The sequence below is a fragment of the Molothrus aeneus genome, chromosome 2 (assembly GCF_037042795.1).
Source record: "Molothrus aeneus isolate 106 chromosome 2, BPBGC_Maene_1.0, whole genome shotgun sequence".
NCBI classification, from domain to species: domain Eukaryota; kingdom Metazoa; phylum Chordata; class Aves; order Passeriformes; family Icteridae; genus Molothrus; species Molothrus aeneus.
The window spans coordinates 3,063,690-3,082,391 of NC_089647.1; the positions used below are offsets into that span (position 1 = coordinate 3,063,690).

Genomic DNA, 18,702 nt, shown 5'->3' on the forward strand with positions numbered 1-18,702 from the left:
ACCTCTGAGGGGCACTGCTGCTCAGTGGTGTCCACTGGGACCCCGAGCTGTCACCACTACCCTTGGGCTGTGAGTGTCCCAGCAGTTCCTTATCTACCTGCTACTCCACCCACTAAACCCCTCTCTCCAATTTGGACAGAAGTCATGATAAATTGTATCTGTAATCCTTCCTTTGTCCTCTGCTCTGGTCACTCCATCACAGAAAGCTTCTAAGCTGCTCAAAGTAAAGTTTGTTTGGTTTTTGCCTCACTCTTCCAGCTTCTGCATTTTGAGATTCTAAAGTATAATTTAATTTTTGGGTTCTTTTCTCAGAGGTTTCTTGCTCTTCTGAAAGAACCTGTATTATACTTCATGTTTGATAGTATTACATTTTCAAGTCTGCAAATAACATTTTTTCAGAATTCCTTCACTTAAGGGAGCATAAAATTGAGCAAATTGATTTGATCACTGAGTCTTTGTGAACAGGAGGAAGAACTGAGGTATACACACATAAATATGATTTTCCTGTGCCTTTTAAAATCCTATCCTGAGAAAATATTAACCTGTATACAAGTTTGCTAATAAATTGTGCATTCCTAGCACCACTGGTTTGCACATTTACAGTCTAGAAACAAAGGCATGGTAAGTCCCACATATTTCCAGCAAAACACAGGTGTTGTTCAGACACACTGATGGAGACAAAAATAATTATCTAATACAGGAAGAACTCTGAGGCAGAGAGATGGTAAAAATACAGGGGAATGGAACTGCAATTACAGGAATTGCTAAAGGGACCATGACCACACCAAATAAACTTTACCGTACTGTGAAATTAAATTGCAGCAGGCAAGTATCAGTTGAAAGCAGAATCATTGTCACACATGAAACTTAGACCATGACAGGACACTTTTCATTTCCTCCCTTCTTCTGCTGGTCTGTCTGATCAGATGATTGGACATATTAAACACCAAACACACAATAGTAATGGTGCCTTGGTATTTTGAAACCTCTTCTTTCTGTTATTTGATGGTAAATTTGCTGTGCATGTGTTTAAAAAAATAGAGTGAATGGTGTGTAGCTAGAGGAAAAAAGAATTAAATATCTGTTTTCTTTTCTCCTTATGGAGGAAGGTGACACTAATAATGGTGGGTCTTGATAATGCTGGGAAAACTGCTACAGTCCGAGGAATTCAAGGAGGTAAGTGATTGATTTATCATTCAAATGAAGCACTGAGAATATAATTCCTAATTTTCTGTCATTTAAATCTGAAAATATTGCTGCATCTCTTAATGTATCTCTCCCTCCCATCTTGTTGAAAGAAAATGTTGGTGGTTGTACCATCCAAATACCATATATCACATTTTAATAAAAACTCTACAGTGGACAATACAGTCATTGGACTTGATTTTTTTCTCTTTTTTTCCTTGTGTGCATGTGCTGAAGTTGCTTTCAGGTGACCATTCCCGTAATGTGCATACAGCAGTAAACTTTATATAAAAATCAGTGTTGTGAGTATATATAAGGTCTAAAAGAAGGAAATTGTTATGTGTAACATTAAGGATGGTTCTAGTGTTCCATATTTTTTATCATGATTTATAATCAAAAAATGATGATAAATAAAATTGCCACTAAGACACCACTTGATTGCGTGCAAGCAGGATATAATTTGAGATAAAACTTATGAAAACAAAAATTCTGTATTTGTTTTTCCTCCACTTGTGGGATTGTCTTTCTAAATAACTTTCATCTTGTGCAAGAACAAGAGTTTACTTAGTAGTGCTTTGGCAGACTTGGAGACTCCACCTCGAGTTTGTTTACTTGTGTTATGTAAGTTCACAGACTTGCTAAGGCCCAAATAAAATCATGAGTATTCTCTCCTATTCCTCCATTTTTGCCCTAAAAACAGGAGTGTTTCATAATTTAGCCTTCCATTCTATTTGAAAACCACCTTTACTGTCTTTACCCTCTGAATATAACAGTTATTTCTAAAATTCCTATTTTTCAGGGGGAAAAAAAGTGAGATAAAGATGCATATTTCTAAAGGGAAACTCAAGGAAAAGATAGTTCTGATTTCCTTGAGTGATCCCCAGGGCTTAAATGTCCTGAATGCCGATCTTGGCTGTCTTAAGGGTAGGAGCAGAAGGCTGGTGAGGATTCAGTTTCTGCACTGCTCTTCAGAGCTCAATGCTTTTAGCCAGACCTTCATTTTTTTCTTGTCAACAAGCTGAATTTTCCATGTTTGTCCTGCCTTGTGCTCCCCAGGTGCATAAAAGAGAGATGCAATTATCTCAGCCCTGCAGGCACAGCTTAGTGGTGTGAGATGAGTCCAGGCTTTCTTTGCCCTCAGGAAAGGGAGACAGCAAGCAAAAGTATTAAACAGAAATCTGTAATTTTTTAGCATATTGCATGGCAAGTTAGAAAAAAGCAGCAATTAAAAATTAGCAAACAAAGGCTAAAACCTGACCTTGAATAAAGGGAATCAAATCATTTACATCTCAGAAGAAGATGGTTTCAGTCATTTCGTCTCAGCCCTTGGTTTGAACTTCTGAAGCTGTTTTGGCAGCCATGAAGGATAAAATATAAATTTGGCAGAGCACAAGAGTTCCCAGGTCATAGTGCATTAATTGTTTGGTTGCTTTCCTTCTCAAAGTTGAATTACTACAATGGAAATGAGTGGAAGTGAAAATGCAGTACAGTAAGTGCCACTGCAATGGAACTGTGGTGTGAAATATTAAAATCTGCCTTTTGGGCCCCTCTCTTTTCTCCCTCCTTCCCACTCCCCCAGTGCTCCTAACTAAACAAATGTAAAGTAACTAGCTGAGAGACTAGTTAATTTAAAATTCCCTGAGGAGAGGGGAAATCTTCATGTAAGCAAAAATGTGGTCAGTAATATTTAACAAGGAGTTTTTGCTCTGTGTTTTTAAAATGTGAATTTTGCTACTACACAAATCCCACTATAAAATCCTCTTTAAACTGAAGGCTTTCTTCTTTGACAGAGTCTCCTGAAGATGTGGCTCCAACAGTTGGGTTTTCCAAAATTAATCTTAAACAGGGACGCTTTGAAGTCACCATCTTTGATTTAGGAGGTGGCAAACGAATCCGGAATATCTGGAGGAATTATTATGCTGAGTCCTACGGTGTCATATTTGTGGTGGATTCCAGTGACATTGAAAGAATGGAAGAAACAAAACAAGCCATGACAGAAGTATTAAAAAGCCCTAAGATATCAGGAAAACCTGTGTTAGTGTAAGTAGTATAATAAACGTTCTCCTAATAATCTGAAATTGGGTGAAATTAGACCTAAAGAACTATTTCTGTTGTAACTAATACTGCTGTAATGTTAGCAGTAAGCAATATTACAATTAGTTTTACGCTTTTATGTTTTATTTAATCCTTCTCAGGGATATTTATTTCTCTCCTCTTTCATTAGCCATGGAAAAATAACAAGGTGGGATTTTTTAATGCTTTAAAATTCTAATATTACTTGAAATACTAGGTTAAAAGGCTTTACAAATTTCACATGGCAACATGATGCAAAAATATTGTTGCTACTTATGCCTACATTAATTAATTAATTGGTAAATGGTTGATTATACTCAGCAATAGGGTGACCTCTCCGCAATAAATGTCTTATTTACTTAATACATGGTTCTGCTGATATATGATCAACAAAATCTCATTAAAGGAGGCTTGCTTTAATTATTTTGGGCACCTGCTTTTTCTCTGTTTAATAAGGTTTGTAAAAATATTGGAAAGAACATATTTTTTTAAATTCCACACCAAAAATATCTGCTAACAAATAAGCTTTTGAAGTTAAAAAAATAAACTCTGAAAGTTTAAAATGGTTTGTCAAGTCAGTATCTTTATGTCTGGTGAGCATAAGAGCTCCATAATACATAAATTGCACAACATCCCTGTACTATCATAAAGAATGTGTACAGGTAAGAGGAAAGACCTCTTATTTTTAAGAAATAGTGATGCTCTGCTGTTTTGAAGCTGAGCCTGGCTAATTGTGTTGATGAAGTGGAGGGTAGTTCAGCAAAGTAATGGTGCATATGTTGAAAATAGATTAGATTTTACCTTTCATTGCTCTGCACGTTACTGGCACAGGCAAGGCAATAAAGCCAGCTTAGTTTAACTCAAATGAAAATGCAGCTGGGACTGTGGAAAGCTGTGCTGTGTTTTTTAATTAAATACAATTTTATGGGGGGGTTGGGGTTGTGTTTTGGTTTTGTTGGGGTTTTTTTTTGGGTAGAATTCTCTATAATCTGATAATGATATTTGTGTGGCTGACTGGACCTGCAGAGAACTCACTCACTTCCATGGATCTTGATACTGCTTTTTGATCCCTATCAGTAGCTAATCAGAAGGTAGAGGGTATTTACTAATTGCTCTAATGGTGACAAAACCAAGTTTGTTGATGTTATTACCATTTATTAGATTAAACCTAAAGCCTTTGATCAGATTTTGCTTTTCAGTGTCCCAATTCTGTGGAGGGATCCAGTAGTTCTTTGGTTTATGCTCCTGTGTGACCCTGCCTCTTGAGTGAAGAATTGTTTCCTGTATTGTCAGATTTCCCAATTTATGCTGAAAGTTAGTCTTTTTTAATATAATATTAATTTTAATGTTCAGATTTTGTTTGTGGGCTTTTTGGTTTTGTTGGTTTTGTTTTTTTTTTAAATGAGATACTTGCTACCCATGTAGCAAGAAGTTCCCTAATATTTTGCTACATTTTTTAATTGGTGCATTTTAATCCATGCAGAATAGGCTGAATTGCACAATGTGGACATAAAATTGCTGCTAAATTCTCTTATCTTACAGAAATATGGGAATATGAGAAATCTGATGTTCAGTGTGATGTTTTCTACAAATTTAATTGCTGCTCTCCCATGTTGTTATTTATTGCTGCCCATGGAGGTGTCACAGAATCATTTTAAGACAATTTTCCTCAAATGTGATAGTATTGTCTTTTACTGTCTCTTGGTATAGATTACTTAGAGATGTTAAACTTGTCATTTGGGGTTTTTTACTGTTCAGTGTTATCACTTTATTAGTGTTTATGGGTAAATTCTTCTGGCAGCATCCTCAAAACTTATATACAAGTTTAAATTTTCTTCACTTAGGATTATTTTTGTCCTTTCTTTTATCAGAAAGGAGCACACAGACATCATATTATGCAGGCAAATCCTGGGTTTTTTGGGATTAGTTGTGTTTGTTTGGTTGGAATCTTTGTTTTGGTTTTGGTTTTTTTATTTAAGTTGACATGGATCATGTAGAAGAGGAAATGCAAGCCCATGTGCTGTGACTGATATTTTATACCAAGGAGATTTTTGGGCAGGTATTTTGTTAGGAGAAAGCTACTTTCTACCTGTTATTTTGGTGATAAGGGATTATAGCTATTAATGTTTCACTTTTCTTCATAGAACCCTTGAAGCTGGGCTTTATTTTGTTTGGTTTTCTGCATATTTATGTAACTACTGAAAACACTGGAAAGTTACTTTAGTGATTACTGCAAATCTCTACTGCTAATCATTTTGAATGCTCAATATAAAATTCAATGTAAACTGTAGTTCATACTATTATTTCATGCTATTTATTTTCAGTTAATAGTACCCCCTTATCAAGGAAAAGTTTTCCACAAATCTTTCTCACTTCCCACTTCTCCTTGAGTGTGTTTTATCTGTCTGTTTCTAACCAATTTATGTCTGGAAATGACTTAATCAGGCAGCTCTTTTCCTAAGTATTAAAACTTGAATTTTGAAAACTTGAGTTTTATTCCACTATTGGAAGTACAGCTCTTGTTTATTGGCTAATTTCTACTCTGCCCTTGGAACATAAATGTATTTTTAATATATGCAGTTAAGGGGAGAGTATTTAATGAAATTGTTCCAGTGATGTCATCATGTGAGTTTATTTTTTGTTGCTACTGTGTAAATAGTATTTTTTACTTTAAGGTTTAGACCTTTGATTGTATTTTGATAGCAGTTAATTTCAGTTGCAGTTTTACTCTGGGATGGAAGGAATCCAACTATTTTTAAATACCACAATGTGAAAATTACTTTGATAGTAGATTTTTTTTTTCTCCTACGTGCAACTAAAGACATCCATTTCACTTAGTGTCTTGCTGAATTGCAGTGCAGTTTGTTCTGCCTTCTCTGACTGTCCAAGTAAGGTGTCTTTGCACAGCACAAAGCAGTTCAGGAATACATTTCTGGTTTGCTATTTGGTTTTAATGTGGAATTTTTTTTTTAATTTCTTCTTGGAAAGAACTTTTTCATCTCAGTTACTTTGCTATTGTCTGTTAAATTGCATGGAGAGCTATTTCTCACTCAGTTCCAAAAGGAGCTGGTTGCCGGAGGTTCCTTCCAACCTAAATCATTCTCTGGTTCTAGATTATGGGGGAGGAGTAGGGGGTGTAAGGATGGAGTTCTGTTTTTTATTCTATTTTTTTGTTAATTTTGTGCTAGCAAAAGTGAGACTGCAAATGTCACTGTGTATTTAGGTAGGACTGGCAGCATTAAGAATGTGCCTTGTGAATGTGTAATTAAGGATCGTATTCCCCTATCCTGGTAGGGCTCTGCCTGTAGAGCTAAATAATATAAGTATCTCTGTATCAATTTATGAAAAGTTTATGAACTTTTCCTATGGATGTAGTATTGTAACATTCCTGGTAAGTTTTCTGACCTCTTGTTTGGTTTAGGCATCCCATTCTAGATTGTTACTAATGGCGTCTGCTTTATGTGTGGAGGTTTGTTTTGTAGAATTTTAGACTCCTGGGGAAAAAAAACATTTAGAATTTAAGCAAATAAATATAAATGGTAAAAAACCACAAGGCAATTAAAAATACTTATTATTATTTTGTGAAAAGTAAGTAAAACATTTTTATGAATCCTGTCTTTGAGATTAACAATATTTTCAATGCCTCCCAACAGCACAGGGAGTTTGTTGCACACTGTTTTAGTTTGAAGAACCAAACTAAACTTTAGAACTTCTAAACTTTTGAGAAGTTTATAAGAACAAAAAAAAATGTCACTTTTATCCTTTGATCCTTTCCTGTAGTTGACATGTTTCTGTGAAAACCATAAATTCTTTACTCTGTCTTGAAAAAGGATGCAGTTTTTCCTGAGAGCTCTGCTGAAGGGAAAATGGAGAAAAGTAAAGCAGTTAAGGGATCCCAAGAGTGCTTTCCAAGATCAGTTTGGTGTGGAGGAACCATTGGTATTTCAAGCAGTTCATTTCTGGTGTCATCTGCAGCACGGACAACACCAGCAGCAAATTGCTTTGCAAGGGTTTCTTCTTTTATACCTGACTGCAAGCCCAAACTTTTCTTTAGATGCTTGAGTATATTCTTGAGCATTGTTCATGTAGATTTCTATATTGTTGATCATCTGCCCTTGCTCCTCCACCAGAAGTGAGATCTGGATAAAGAGTTCTTTCACATCTTTGATCTGGTTCTCCAGATTGACCAGTTCTTTGTGTCTCTGCTCTATCTCTGACAGTTGAGCTTTAGTAATCTTCACTTCAGTGAGTAGATTTTCATTGAAAATCTCCCATTTTCCTTGCTGGAGCATGTCATTGACCTCCTCCTCAGACACCTCTTTGCCAGCCACCTCGAGCTGGCGGAGGATGAAGGTCCTGCACTTGTCCTGCCTGGCCGTGATGGCCTCGTTGTAGGAGAGCATGGCCTGCAGGTAGCGGTGGGACAGGAAGGCGTGCTGGGCCGCCAGGATCCTCACCGTGGCTCGGGCTGGCCCCTGCTCATTCTCAGCTCTCCTCACTGTTTTGGACAGCTCATCCAAACCTCTGCGTACGTGTTCTGCTTGCAGTTTGATTTCCCTGGCTATGTTAGATTCCTTTTTGAGAACACTGAACCTTCTCATTGAAGACACGAGGCTTTTTTGTTGTTGGCTGAATTTGTTGACTTCTTCCACCAGGTTATTAATTTCGTTCTGAAGTTTCTGGATGTCGTGCAAGTGCCTTTCAGTTACGGGCTCTTTTTCATAAATAATGGCCTGCTGTTCAAACTCCTCCTGCTCCTCTTCTTGTACAGTTGCACCATTGTTTTCCCCACCCATCTGTAGTTCCTTAGCCCTCAGTCTGAGCTCTTGCAGACGGTCTCTCATGGTTTTTGTGGTCAGGATTCTTTCCTGCTTTTTTTTTTCCCCTCTCCTCTTGCGACACAGGAAGTTAATTCCAGTATCTTTTTGGTTTACTTTGTTTCATTGCACTGTAATCAAAATGTAACAACAATCAACGTTAGTGGCTATATGTATATATGAAAAGTAGTTTTGGAGATTAGAGCTACTTCTCTCTGCACCAAAGTAAAAGTAGGAATGAGTTGGAATGGGGGGTATTCTGAACAAGTTGTGATTAGTAGCCCAAGGCCATTTTTGAGGTATATTTGTGATGCAGCACACAGAACTGAGACTGGAGAAGTGTGGGGGGATAGAATGTAAGAAAATAAAGACAGCGCAGAAGCACCCCCATCATCTCACCCCTGAGGAGTTGCAGTTGTATTAATTACCCAAGATTAGGAACAGGCCTGCCCTTAACAGGCCACAGCTGTGTCTAGTAAGGATGAATAAAGGAGTTATAAAGGAGTGGGCTAGCTGGGAGAAGAGAGCTGGGTGTTTGTTGGCTGTGCTGTGAGGAGCTGCCTATGAGAAATCACCAAGAAGGTATGGAAGTTTTACAATAAGATGACAACAGAGAAGACTTATTTTGGGGAGGAAGAGAGAAGTAACTCTAATTATTTTATTGTTATTCTTTACTTGATGAAAACTAATCAGCCTATAAATATTTTTGGAAATAGAAGTGGGTGTGGCTGTGCCATTCTTGGATTCTCAGTAGGAAGTATTTCAGTTTTTGAGATTATGAGGCAGACTGTAATTAATCAATGTTCTGGTGTGAATTAAGGTTATTAATTTGGCCACACTCAAAAACCTTTCTCTGTTTTCCTTGCCTGGGGAGTTAGATAGTAACTGAAGCAGTTAGCTACAACAAAACAGAACAGACCTTTCATCATTTAAGAACTCTAATAATTTAGCATGAAAACAAGTTAATTTTTTATGTTTGAGTTTTTATGGAGTTGACTCTATATCACTAATGTTGCAGCATGAAGATATTCTAAGCCTCTTTGAATTACTGTTATCTACTCTTACACTGTCATTTACATTCTTCATAAAATTGATGCAAATGTGCAATGTGAAGCACAATGGGCTACAATTCAGTGCTGTTTCTTATTTAACAGAAAGCAGATACGGTTTTGTTTTGTTCCCTAGCTGTTGTGCAAGCTTTACTGGAGAGATAATTAAGAGCAAGATATTTTCTAAAACACGCCCAATGGAAACTAAGTTCAGCTATTTTTAATCATAGGGAAGAAGGTATTTTTCTCAAACTCTACATAAATGATTTCCTTGGACTGTGATCAAGAATGGAAGATTTCAGTAAGAAGTAACATGTTCAGGACTAGAAGATTATGGGATTTTTTACTTAGGGTCTTCTGGTTCAATCAGATATGTGTCTTTCAAAGGGCTGTTCAAGCATAAAGGTTAAACAGCACAGTGGTATCTTTTGGCTCTTTCAGAGCTTTTAGTGCTGTTTTCTGAAATAGTAGCATTAAATAGTTGCAACACTTATTAAACCCTGATTTGACAGATTATATTTTTTCTTAGCAAGCAAATGTAGGATTTCTTAATAGTATCCAAAAGATACGTTTTTAGAAACTGCAAAAGGTCTATCCGGTAACCTGTCAATATGCAAACGATTTTCTTGCATTTGAACAGTTCCAAATGATACTGCTGTGGTATCTCTGCTCCCCCATGCATATTTAAAGTCTCTAAATAGATTTTTGTAAAAGTCATGGAGTTGAGCAGTGTGGACATGTCTTCACAGACTTAAATCTAGCTTTTTGCAGGAGGACTGGCTGAAAAACAAAACTTGAAATGCTTCAGAGGTCAGTCATGAGAAAGAATGTTGATATTCTACCCTAGTGTGAATTTTCCTTACTGCTTTTTTTTCCCTCTAAGTGGCTTAATATTTGAATTCAGTGTTTGTCAATTCACATCAAGAGAAGACTTGTGATCAGACAAGTTTGCAAGTTATTTATTGGGGAGTGTTATTCTTGGGTGAGGAAAATGCAAAATGTGTTCATTTTGTGACAGTAATGCTTCTCCACTGCTGAACTTTTCAGTGGATGTCCTCATGGCAGAAGTCAGGCAGTTTCCGCCATATAACATTCTTCAGGAATGTTCCGGAGCTGCTTGGCACCACCAACAGGGAAAGTTCAGCTTGGGGCATGTGAAAGGACCCAGGGCTGCTAAACAGGGCCTCAAAGAAGTGACCTGAAAATCTGTTGTAGTCCAGCCTCACACATCTGCTGACCCATGTTAACTTAGCAGGGCTGGGCAAACCTGCGATTACAAGCAAGTTCTAAGGGCACCCTTAATGCTCATGCTGTGAGGTGACAAGAATTTTTTTTAAGAGAATAGGTCCATTGCTCTTGAAATAGCTGTGTTCTTTGGAGGTGGAGGGAGGAACCTCACAGAACTGAAAAACAAATCTGCAAATATTGTTAAATATCAGAGAAGTGAGCGGAAAATACTAGAGATTGTTTTTTCTTGTTTAAAGATTAGTCTCACAAAAGACTGGAATGCAAGCAATTGAATCTTAGTTTCATCTCTTCCCTACTGTTGGGCTTGCCTTCAAAGCCTGCCACTGAAAAGGCTTGCCAATAATTGTGCTTGATTATACTGGCAATTGGAACACATGCTGGTCTCAAAGAAATGAGGATGTCTTCATGACAGAGATAACCTTGGAAATTGTTGGCTTGGCTTCTCAAGTGTTCCACAACAAGCTCTGTTCATTTATTGAGGCCTTGTTTTGTCCTACGTGTTTGTGTATAGGGGCACATCCTGTTTTTCTTTTGATTGAGATGAAAGCACTTCACTTTCCTTAAAGTTTTTGTCAGTACAGAGAGAAAATACCCATTCTGTAGAGTGGAGTAAGTGGCCTATGTGGACTGAAAGCACTCTAGTGACTTAGTGTGGCCCCTATGTTCGCTGCCTATTGCAGTTATTGTCATGCAAACCCATTGGTGATTAAGTTTGTTCTTCTTTAAGCATCTTTGTCTATAGCAATCTATAGTTGGCAAGTTCAGAAATGCAATTTTCACATCCTTGTCAAATATATTTTAAGGGTATATCAAGAGTCTTTGCTTTCTGATAACTTGGCTGTGTTGCTTCTCAGGAACACGGTTATGTGAATCTCACAATTTAAACATATGTGTGACTGGGGAAGTCTTGATAAAGACAATTACCTCAGGACACTGACTAGGGGAATAATAGATCCCAGTAGCTGGACCACCATTAGAATCTGTCATGATAAAATATGTCTAGAAGTCAAAGATAAAGAGGACAGAAATGAGTTTTTTATATTATCTTCTGCATTTGATAAAAAAGTTAAGTTGAAAGGACCGCTTGCTTAATTGCAAAGAAACCGCATAGAATGTTCTTCCACCTGTCTGATAAATTTATCAGTAGACCCAAGAAACATGGAGCCTACATCCAAAAATAAGGTTTGGGCTACCTTAAGTTGAAAGACATAATTAGATATGTAAAATAGGAAAGATAATCATATGGAATTCTCTTGTTTCTGGTTGTACTTGGGTTTAATGTCTTCTAATTTGGCTTTGTTGGATTATTTCTTCCCCAGTCCCCAAATTACCAAAGCCTCCTGTTCATTTTAATTTCTGCTTTTGTTCACTATTTCTTAGTTAATTCAGCACTTTGATTAAAATGCCTGCCAGCAAAGGCTCTGTTTCTATTTGATCTTTGATACAATTTGCCACCTCTCCTTGGTTAGTATCTTCCAGAGAGGAGAACTTGCAGGCAATCAAGGAACAGAATCCTTTCTTTAAGAGCTCTTTGATATCTACGATCTGTGTTCTGGCTCATGCTGCCTTCTTTACCTCTGCTGAAACTGCTGGATTTTTGTTTGTTAGTGTGGGTTTTTTTTTGTTTTGGGAGGGTTTTTTTAAATGATTGCACCAAAAATAAGGGTAACCTTGTTTTCCTGACCCTTAGCTATGAGTCAGTTAAGGGCACTGAGTAGACTTTCAGGCAATGTGTCCCAAGGGAATTTCATGTTACATGTAATCTTAAACAATTTTTTAAAATTATTATTTCTCATTCATTTCCAAGCTGCAGTGGAATTACATTACAGCTCTGTCATGTGGTGCCAAGAAACCCATCTAACTTTCTTCTGAGCACAATGGCAATGAGTAAATCTTGGAGTCATACTCTGGAGCTTGATTACTGCATAAATGTCTTAAGTTAGCAACAAAAAATTAGTGAGACACATATATTATTAAAATGGTTATAGTTTAAAATACTTACAGTAGTCTTTGGGGAAAATTGGTGTTTTGCGCTGAAATTCAGTTTGTGCTCTCTCATGTTCTCACAAGGAAAGAAGGCACTTGTTTGGTGGTGTTTTGAAATCTCGCCCTGTTACTCAAAGATGTATCTGAGGTTACTAAAGTAGGACATGTTGCTGTAAGTTACATTTAGTTTCTTCTTTGTAAAGTTTCCTTTAACTTAAATACCTTGTAAACAAACATACTTAAACACCAAGGATTATAAGACACAAGGTGGTTGGATGAAAATATCCTCTTAAGCATCTCTGTTGTAAGATAAGTCCTCGAAAAAACATACTTAAAAATAGTTGTAAGTTCAAGTTTCTGTTTATGGAAAGTGTGGGAGTGGTTCAACAAGAGAATACCAAAGGCAGAGAGCTTCCCCTGCCTAAAAATATGCCACAGATGAGATGATAGTGCAAAATCAGTAACAGTTTGAGCAAAGGGGATGATCACAATTCCTCTCTGCGGGCAACCTGTGCCAGAGCCTCCCCACCCTCACAGCCAAGAATTTTGTCCTAACATGTGATGCAAATCTTTCTTCTTGCGTTTAAAACGCTTCAGCCTTGTCCTATCACTGTGTAAAAACTGCCACAAGACTTCCCTAGGGAAACTAAAATTACCAGAATGTGCAAGAATAGAAATGCTGCATCTGAAGCAAGGTAGCTTGGGAATTCTTTAATTAGTGTGAAACGGATTGTGGGAGGTGAAGAAATGAATAAATTGAATAAAACCAACAAATTCAAATACAGTAAAGCAGACCTGAGTATTCAAAGAATTCATAAGGTGGGGAAGAATTAGGCCAAAGTTGCTGGCAATGTGTAGGCAAATCATGCTGTTCTGGAGTGAGTTTTCCAAGAGACCTGGAGAGCGGGAGAAGAGACTCAAGATGTTCTTGAGCCTTTAATCTGTAACACAGTCATGTTGTAGGAGATATATCTGTCTTGCATTGGTGTTTAGCTATTTTTGAAGTATTTGGTTCAAAGATACAAAGAGTGAAATCAGCTGCAAATCTGAGCTTGTTCCTTGGAGTTTTGACATCTTTGTTATGATAGTGTGGCTGCAGATGTAGACTTGGGGAAAAGCATCTGCCAGCATTTCCATGTCTGCAGACATTCCTGCTGATACTTTGGGTACTAGAGGGTGAGGAGTTCATGCTTTGGCACTGATATAATTCCCAGTGAGGGTGATGGACACTGCACTTCACTGACAAAACAATGATCTCACTCTCCAAGTCACTTAGTCTGCAGCTAATTCTCTGTAATTGGTAAGAACTTCATGTTTTGATGGTGGTTTTTTTCACCTGTTTAACCAGAGATTTGTTGTCAGTAGTGTTCTTTAGGAATCCTCACAAACCTAGAGGTTACAGAAACCTAGAAAGTCATGATCTCCTCTGCCCAAAGATCACTTCATTAAGGTCCAAATATTGATATATTTTAAAGCAGTACTTGAAAATAAAATAGGAACAAGAGAAAGGGCTGCAGCAGGATAGAATATAGGTGGGATTGTTTCCATTTAATAGGATATGTAGTTTGAATTCATACTTAACAGCTTTTTATTGCTCTAAGTGGTGTGAGAGATTTGTCTTCCTGACAGAAGTGCAGACTCAGAATTTGTGCTGTGCACCATCCCACCTGCTTTACATTCCCATTTAATTTCTGTCAGACCACAGAGCTGCCTATCACAGCCTTGGAACTCAGCTGTAATAAATGTAAGGCAGCTTTTTAAAAAAAAAGTACAGCCTATTTGACTATACTGAATTTGCCCATGGCTTGATATATCAAGGTGAAATAGAATATAAGAAACCAATTCACTTTTTTTTTAAATCTTGTCCGAAAATATATTGTTATATCACTTAGCATCACTTGTTTTGAAATTACACATCTGGAAGCTGAACATAACTTGCTTTAGTTGAGCTCAGCCATTGTTGGCTGCAGCCTGTTTGACTAGGAGGTGGGATTGAACTGATAGCAGACCAGTGTGTGACGAAACATTTTCAGTAAATAGGAATATGATTCAGACCTGTGGTGAGAATGAGGCCACTTAAGAAAATGAAACTAATTATAATTGCTGTTCTTATGACCAGTTCAAAAGCTAACATGAGACTACAGTTGCCTGGAGATATTGTAAACAGGAGGAGTTTAGAATCTTACTTTTAACTGTTCTCTTATTTAAAAGTGACCTGGAGGAACTGTCTAGGGAAACTGTTGACTTATTGAAATGTCTCCTACAGCTCCCTGGAGTTGTATGAAAGCAGGCCAATAATCTTGTAGCACTTTAATCACCTTTTTCTCATTATAGTTAACCATAATATTCAAAGTGTTGTTTTGCATGAGAATTGGAAGGCATGAATTGAAATTAAGTCCCTTTGAGAAAGAGCCACGTGTTAATCATCAAAATTTACTGATAGGTTTGTCGTTGTTGTGAGCAACCCAGAAGGGGCAGGGGCTGGAAACAGTAAAGAAGAATGTGCTTGGAGATCTGTCAGCACTTCCATTTGGAAGGCAGTCTGCAAAAAGTCATAGAGCATGCTTAGAACTTCATCAAAAGTGCCTTCTGTGGGCCACTTGAAACTCTTGGTCTGCTCTTCTATTTGTTTGTTAAAAGTATGAAGAATTATATTTTCCATGACTTCCTCTAAAACCTCGTGAACTCCCAATAACTGAAGAAGAAGGAACAAGAAAAACAAGCAGACAAGTCACTTATTTATGCCTCTGTGTGGGTCAGGAGCTTGACTTTCACGGATGTTAACATAAGCAAAACATAAAGAGACAAAGTTTTTCAGGCTGCAGCTGCTGAGACCTTACTTTTTTGGAATAAAACATCCTTGTGATGGCTGTCCACAGGATTGCTCAAGATAAAGGTTAATGGATGAGAGATAAAAATTCCAAAGGGAAAAAGGGTAGAACAGCACTTTAAATAGAAGATTCACTGTAGAGTGAAGAATATGGCTTTGTTCTTTCCCCTTGTTTAGACTGCTGTTAATTTCAAAGGTTCTGGCTTTGTTTTCCCAGCTAATTCCATCCCTTAAAGCTAAGACTTCTTGAAGTAGACTTAAAGACTGATCTTGATCATAGGCAAACCATTCTCATAAAGATTCATTTTCCTATAGTTGCTTTCAATCATGGAGATTGTTCTGAGGCTAATACTTTGACCTCAGGGATGCTTTGCTTTTCATTAATTTTGATGGACACTATGCGGATCTTTCACAAAATTCTGGGGTTGTGATCACTGATTCTAAACAAATGTAAACCCAAAAGTAGCATATCTGAGGCATTCTTACAGATTCTGTATTGCAAATTAAACTTTTAATACTGCTTTGGTTTCTCTTGGGTTTTTTCCCCCTCTTTTGCTCAGTATTTGAGATTTTATAGACAGGTCAAGCAACTTCCATAGCATTCAGACTTTGTTTTTCTCTATCAGAAGTGGCTTCTAAGAGAAATATTGTCACTGAGCTGTAGATGTCAGTTGTGCCAATGCACACATAACACTCCCTTTCCACATTGTTTCTCGTGACTCTTAAAGTTGAAAAGCTCTCCAGTTGCTTAGAAAAATCCTACTTGATCTAAAAGCAGTAGGTGCCAACTTTCTCTTTATTTCTTGCATGAGGTATGTTTGTTACACTAAGACAATTCATATATACTTTATGTGAAACTGAAATAAGCCAAGCATGATTTTATAGATGAAAGCTTCTTACTCCGCGAACTTAGTATGATAAACTAACAGCCACTCGTCTGTGCTTTCAAGTATGTTTTGATATATACCTCCTACAGGGTTTTAAACATGATAAATTGCTATATATGAAGTTCAGCTGACTTGGAAAATTAAAATCAAGGTCTGTCTTTTAAGATAACTGATGTATTCCCTAAAGAAGGGGTTTTTTTGCATAAAGCTTGCCTCAAACCCTGGTGTTCCTGTGAAAGAGCAGCAGAGCTGTGAGTCCATATTCACCCACAGAAATACCTAACTCTTTGCAAGGCAGACGTATATTATTTTTATGTCTTGACACTTAGGCACATTTCCATTCTAAATCCCACTACAAAGCCTTTTTCTGATATTTTCAAATTTAGAAACATTAAGTAAGAGAAGAGTATTTACCTCTGAATCTTGTGCTGGTGGCTTTTACCCTTTACACAGGAACTCCTGAGGTTAAGCTTCAGTATAATCCCAAAAAACATTTTTCCAGAATATTCCCTAGGCAACTTGGCTTGAGTAACATTCCATGAAGTATTTCCTTCATTCCTCCTGCTTCTAATTCTTCTATCGTTGTCCAGGTGTGATCATCCTCAGGAGTGGTAGGTAGAGTGAGAGAGAAACTGCCTTTTGCAACTGCAGGAGACAGGCAAATCGATTACTTTGTGCCTGGGGAATCTGGTTGTGCCTGTTTGAAAGCCAGCCCTGCTGGGAGGCGGATCCCTCGGAGTGCCAGGAGCAGGAAGTGCCTTGGAGCAGCTCCCTGTAGGAGCTGCGAGTGGAGCACTGCTTACCTTGGAAGCACGAGTGTAACTGCAGGCTTTGCTTTCTTCTGCACCAAAGCATGGAGGGAAAAGGAATTATTGAAGTGCATCTGTTCATGGGGATAAAAAATGCCCCTGCAGATAATGCATTTTACTACAGTATCTTGAAAATACCTGAAGTCCATTTAAAAGTTTGACCTAAAGTCTGAAGAGGGCATGAGTGTCCAGCAGTAGATGGACCTCAGCAAAGCCACTTCAGTTCCTGGTGAGAATAGCCAGAAAATTGCTTTTCCAGGTACAGCATGTCAGCCAGTTTTTTGTTAGTATTGCTGCAGAGAAAGTGGAAGCTAATTGACCAGAAAGACAAATATGACACCTTTGAAGGTGTTAGAGGTTAAAAATCAGCAGCTACTGCGAGCTGTAGGATGTTAGTGTCAAACTGCCACTGAGCTATGCAGCTTACCAGCATTTCATTCTGCTTCAGCTGTGCTTTGTAGGCTGTGCAGAGCAAAAATAGTGCAGTTATTTAATCTTCAGGTGAGAGAGGAATAGGCTGTGGCAACAAACACTGCTCAGAAATATTTCCTTCAATTAGCTCTAGATGAATTGACAGCACTGCTGAGGAATGCTTTTTGAGACTAAGAGGCAGCACAGTAGGATTTTCAGACTGTAACAAAATAGGTTATGTGGGGGAGAAAAAAAGTGGAGGTAATTTTTTTCCAGTCTTTTAATTACTTTTTTGCATTACATCTCAGTTTTTCCCTGGTTTAGCTTTGGTTTCATAGCTAAATACTGAGAGGACAGGTCTTGTTCTAGCTGGTTGGTGAAAAGAAGCAGTGCCAGAGTATTATAAACATATTGAAAGTATCACAGGTTCTGTCTATGCTTTGAGCAGCAGTTTGGGAATCCCTGCACTAAATCATACAAAGCACTGCAGAAGTAATCTCTTTAACTAGTGAGAATTCATTATCAAGGAAGGGCAGGGAAGAGCTTTATGCTCTTACCAGCTCTGCTGGCCAAGCCAGCAAAGTTCTGATTGTCACTAGGACAGAGGGATTTTTATCCCCAGGATGATGATACATAAGTGAATAGTTTGAATGATTTGGACAACAAATAGTTAACAATGGTGAAGATTGAGAGAGACTGGATATTTGAGATGCTGCTTTTCTATGGTCTCCTTCATAAACAAATTCTTCTTGAGAAGGAAGATGAAAGATTAGATAATGAATGGTAGCTCATGAGGGTAATGGTGACAAGGAATGTGGGGTTTTGGGCTGTATATGCAAAACAGCTTTTTTCTAATGTTTTTGATGCTGAAAAATCTTGGGAGTGAATTAATTAAGAATTGAAGCTCTCATACTGGGATTCTGGAGAATAGGGACAAGTAAGGTCTTTGATCAAATTGAAGTGCTGACAAGTTCTGGTAACTATGGAGTGAATTCTTACCACTGTTCCTTCCTAGCAAAGAATTAACATAAATTCAAAGTACAAGCTTTGGCCTAAGTTCCCTAAAAGCCATTTGAGCTAATGATAATAACTTGAGATTTCAGGAGGAAGGCTATGATATCTGGTTCCAAAACCTTCTGCCCCTGAGCTCATGGATGCCAAATATTTGTCTTCTTATCCAGAAAATGTTGCTAAATTTCAGAGGAACGTTATTTTAGTGGAATTCCTTTATTAGAGAGAAGCAAGTACAAGTTTCATATTTTCTAATGCTGTGCAGCACGCTAGCTTGGATTATTAACGTTATAAAAAGTGCAAAATGAGGTTGGATTGTAATTTTATACTCCTAATGAATGTCTGTCTTCTAGAGTCCTGTTTCCTACCATATATAAGTGACAAAGCAATGATCTT

The 18,702-nt window shown here is 37.6% G+C and overlaps 2 protein-coding genes across 8 annotated transcripts in view; one reads left to right on the plus strand and one right to left on the minus strand.

Moving 5' to 3' along the window:
• Positions 1-18,702, plus strand: part of ARL13B (ADP ribosylation factor like GTPase 13B) — a 30,841-nt gene that overhangs the window by 512 nt on the left and 11,627 nt on the right. For 3 of the 4 annotated variants that reach the window (XM_066571869.1, XM_066571870.1, XM_066571873.1), the window contains exons 2-3: positions 1,106-1,176; positions 2,976-3,225. In XM_066571869.1, the coding sequence (XP_066427966.1) occupies positions 1,106-1,176; positions 2,976-3,225 (321 nt within the window). The remainder of the gene's footprint in view (positions 1-1,105; positions 1,177-2,975; positions 3,226-18,702) is intronic. The other variant, XM_066571872.1, reaches the window with a different exon arrangement.
• On the minus strand, positions 6,817-16,725 carry STX19 (syntaxin 19). Of its 4 annotated transcripts, none has more exons than XM_066568070.1 (3): positions 16,490-16,725; positions 12,375-12,482; positions 6,817-8,206 (listed from the first exon to the last, which is right to left on the minus strand). In XM_066568070.1, the coding sequence occupies exon 3, from the start codon at positions 8,100-8,102 to the stop codon at positions 7,224-7,226; it is 879 nt and encodes a 292-aa protein (XP_066424167.1). In that variant the 5' UTR covers positions 8,103-8,206; positions 12,375-12,482; positions 16,490-16,725; the 3' UTR covers positions 6,817-7,223. The 4 variants fall into 4 exon arrangements, with proteins under 4 accessions (XP_066424167.1, XP_066424190.1, XP_066424181.1 ...); XM_066568093.1 differs by having other exon boundaries at positions 12,375-12,488; XM_066568084.1 differs by having other exon boundaries at positions 12,375-12,510.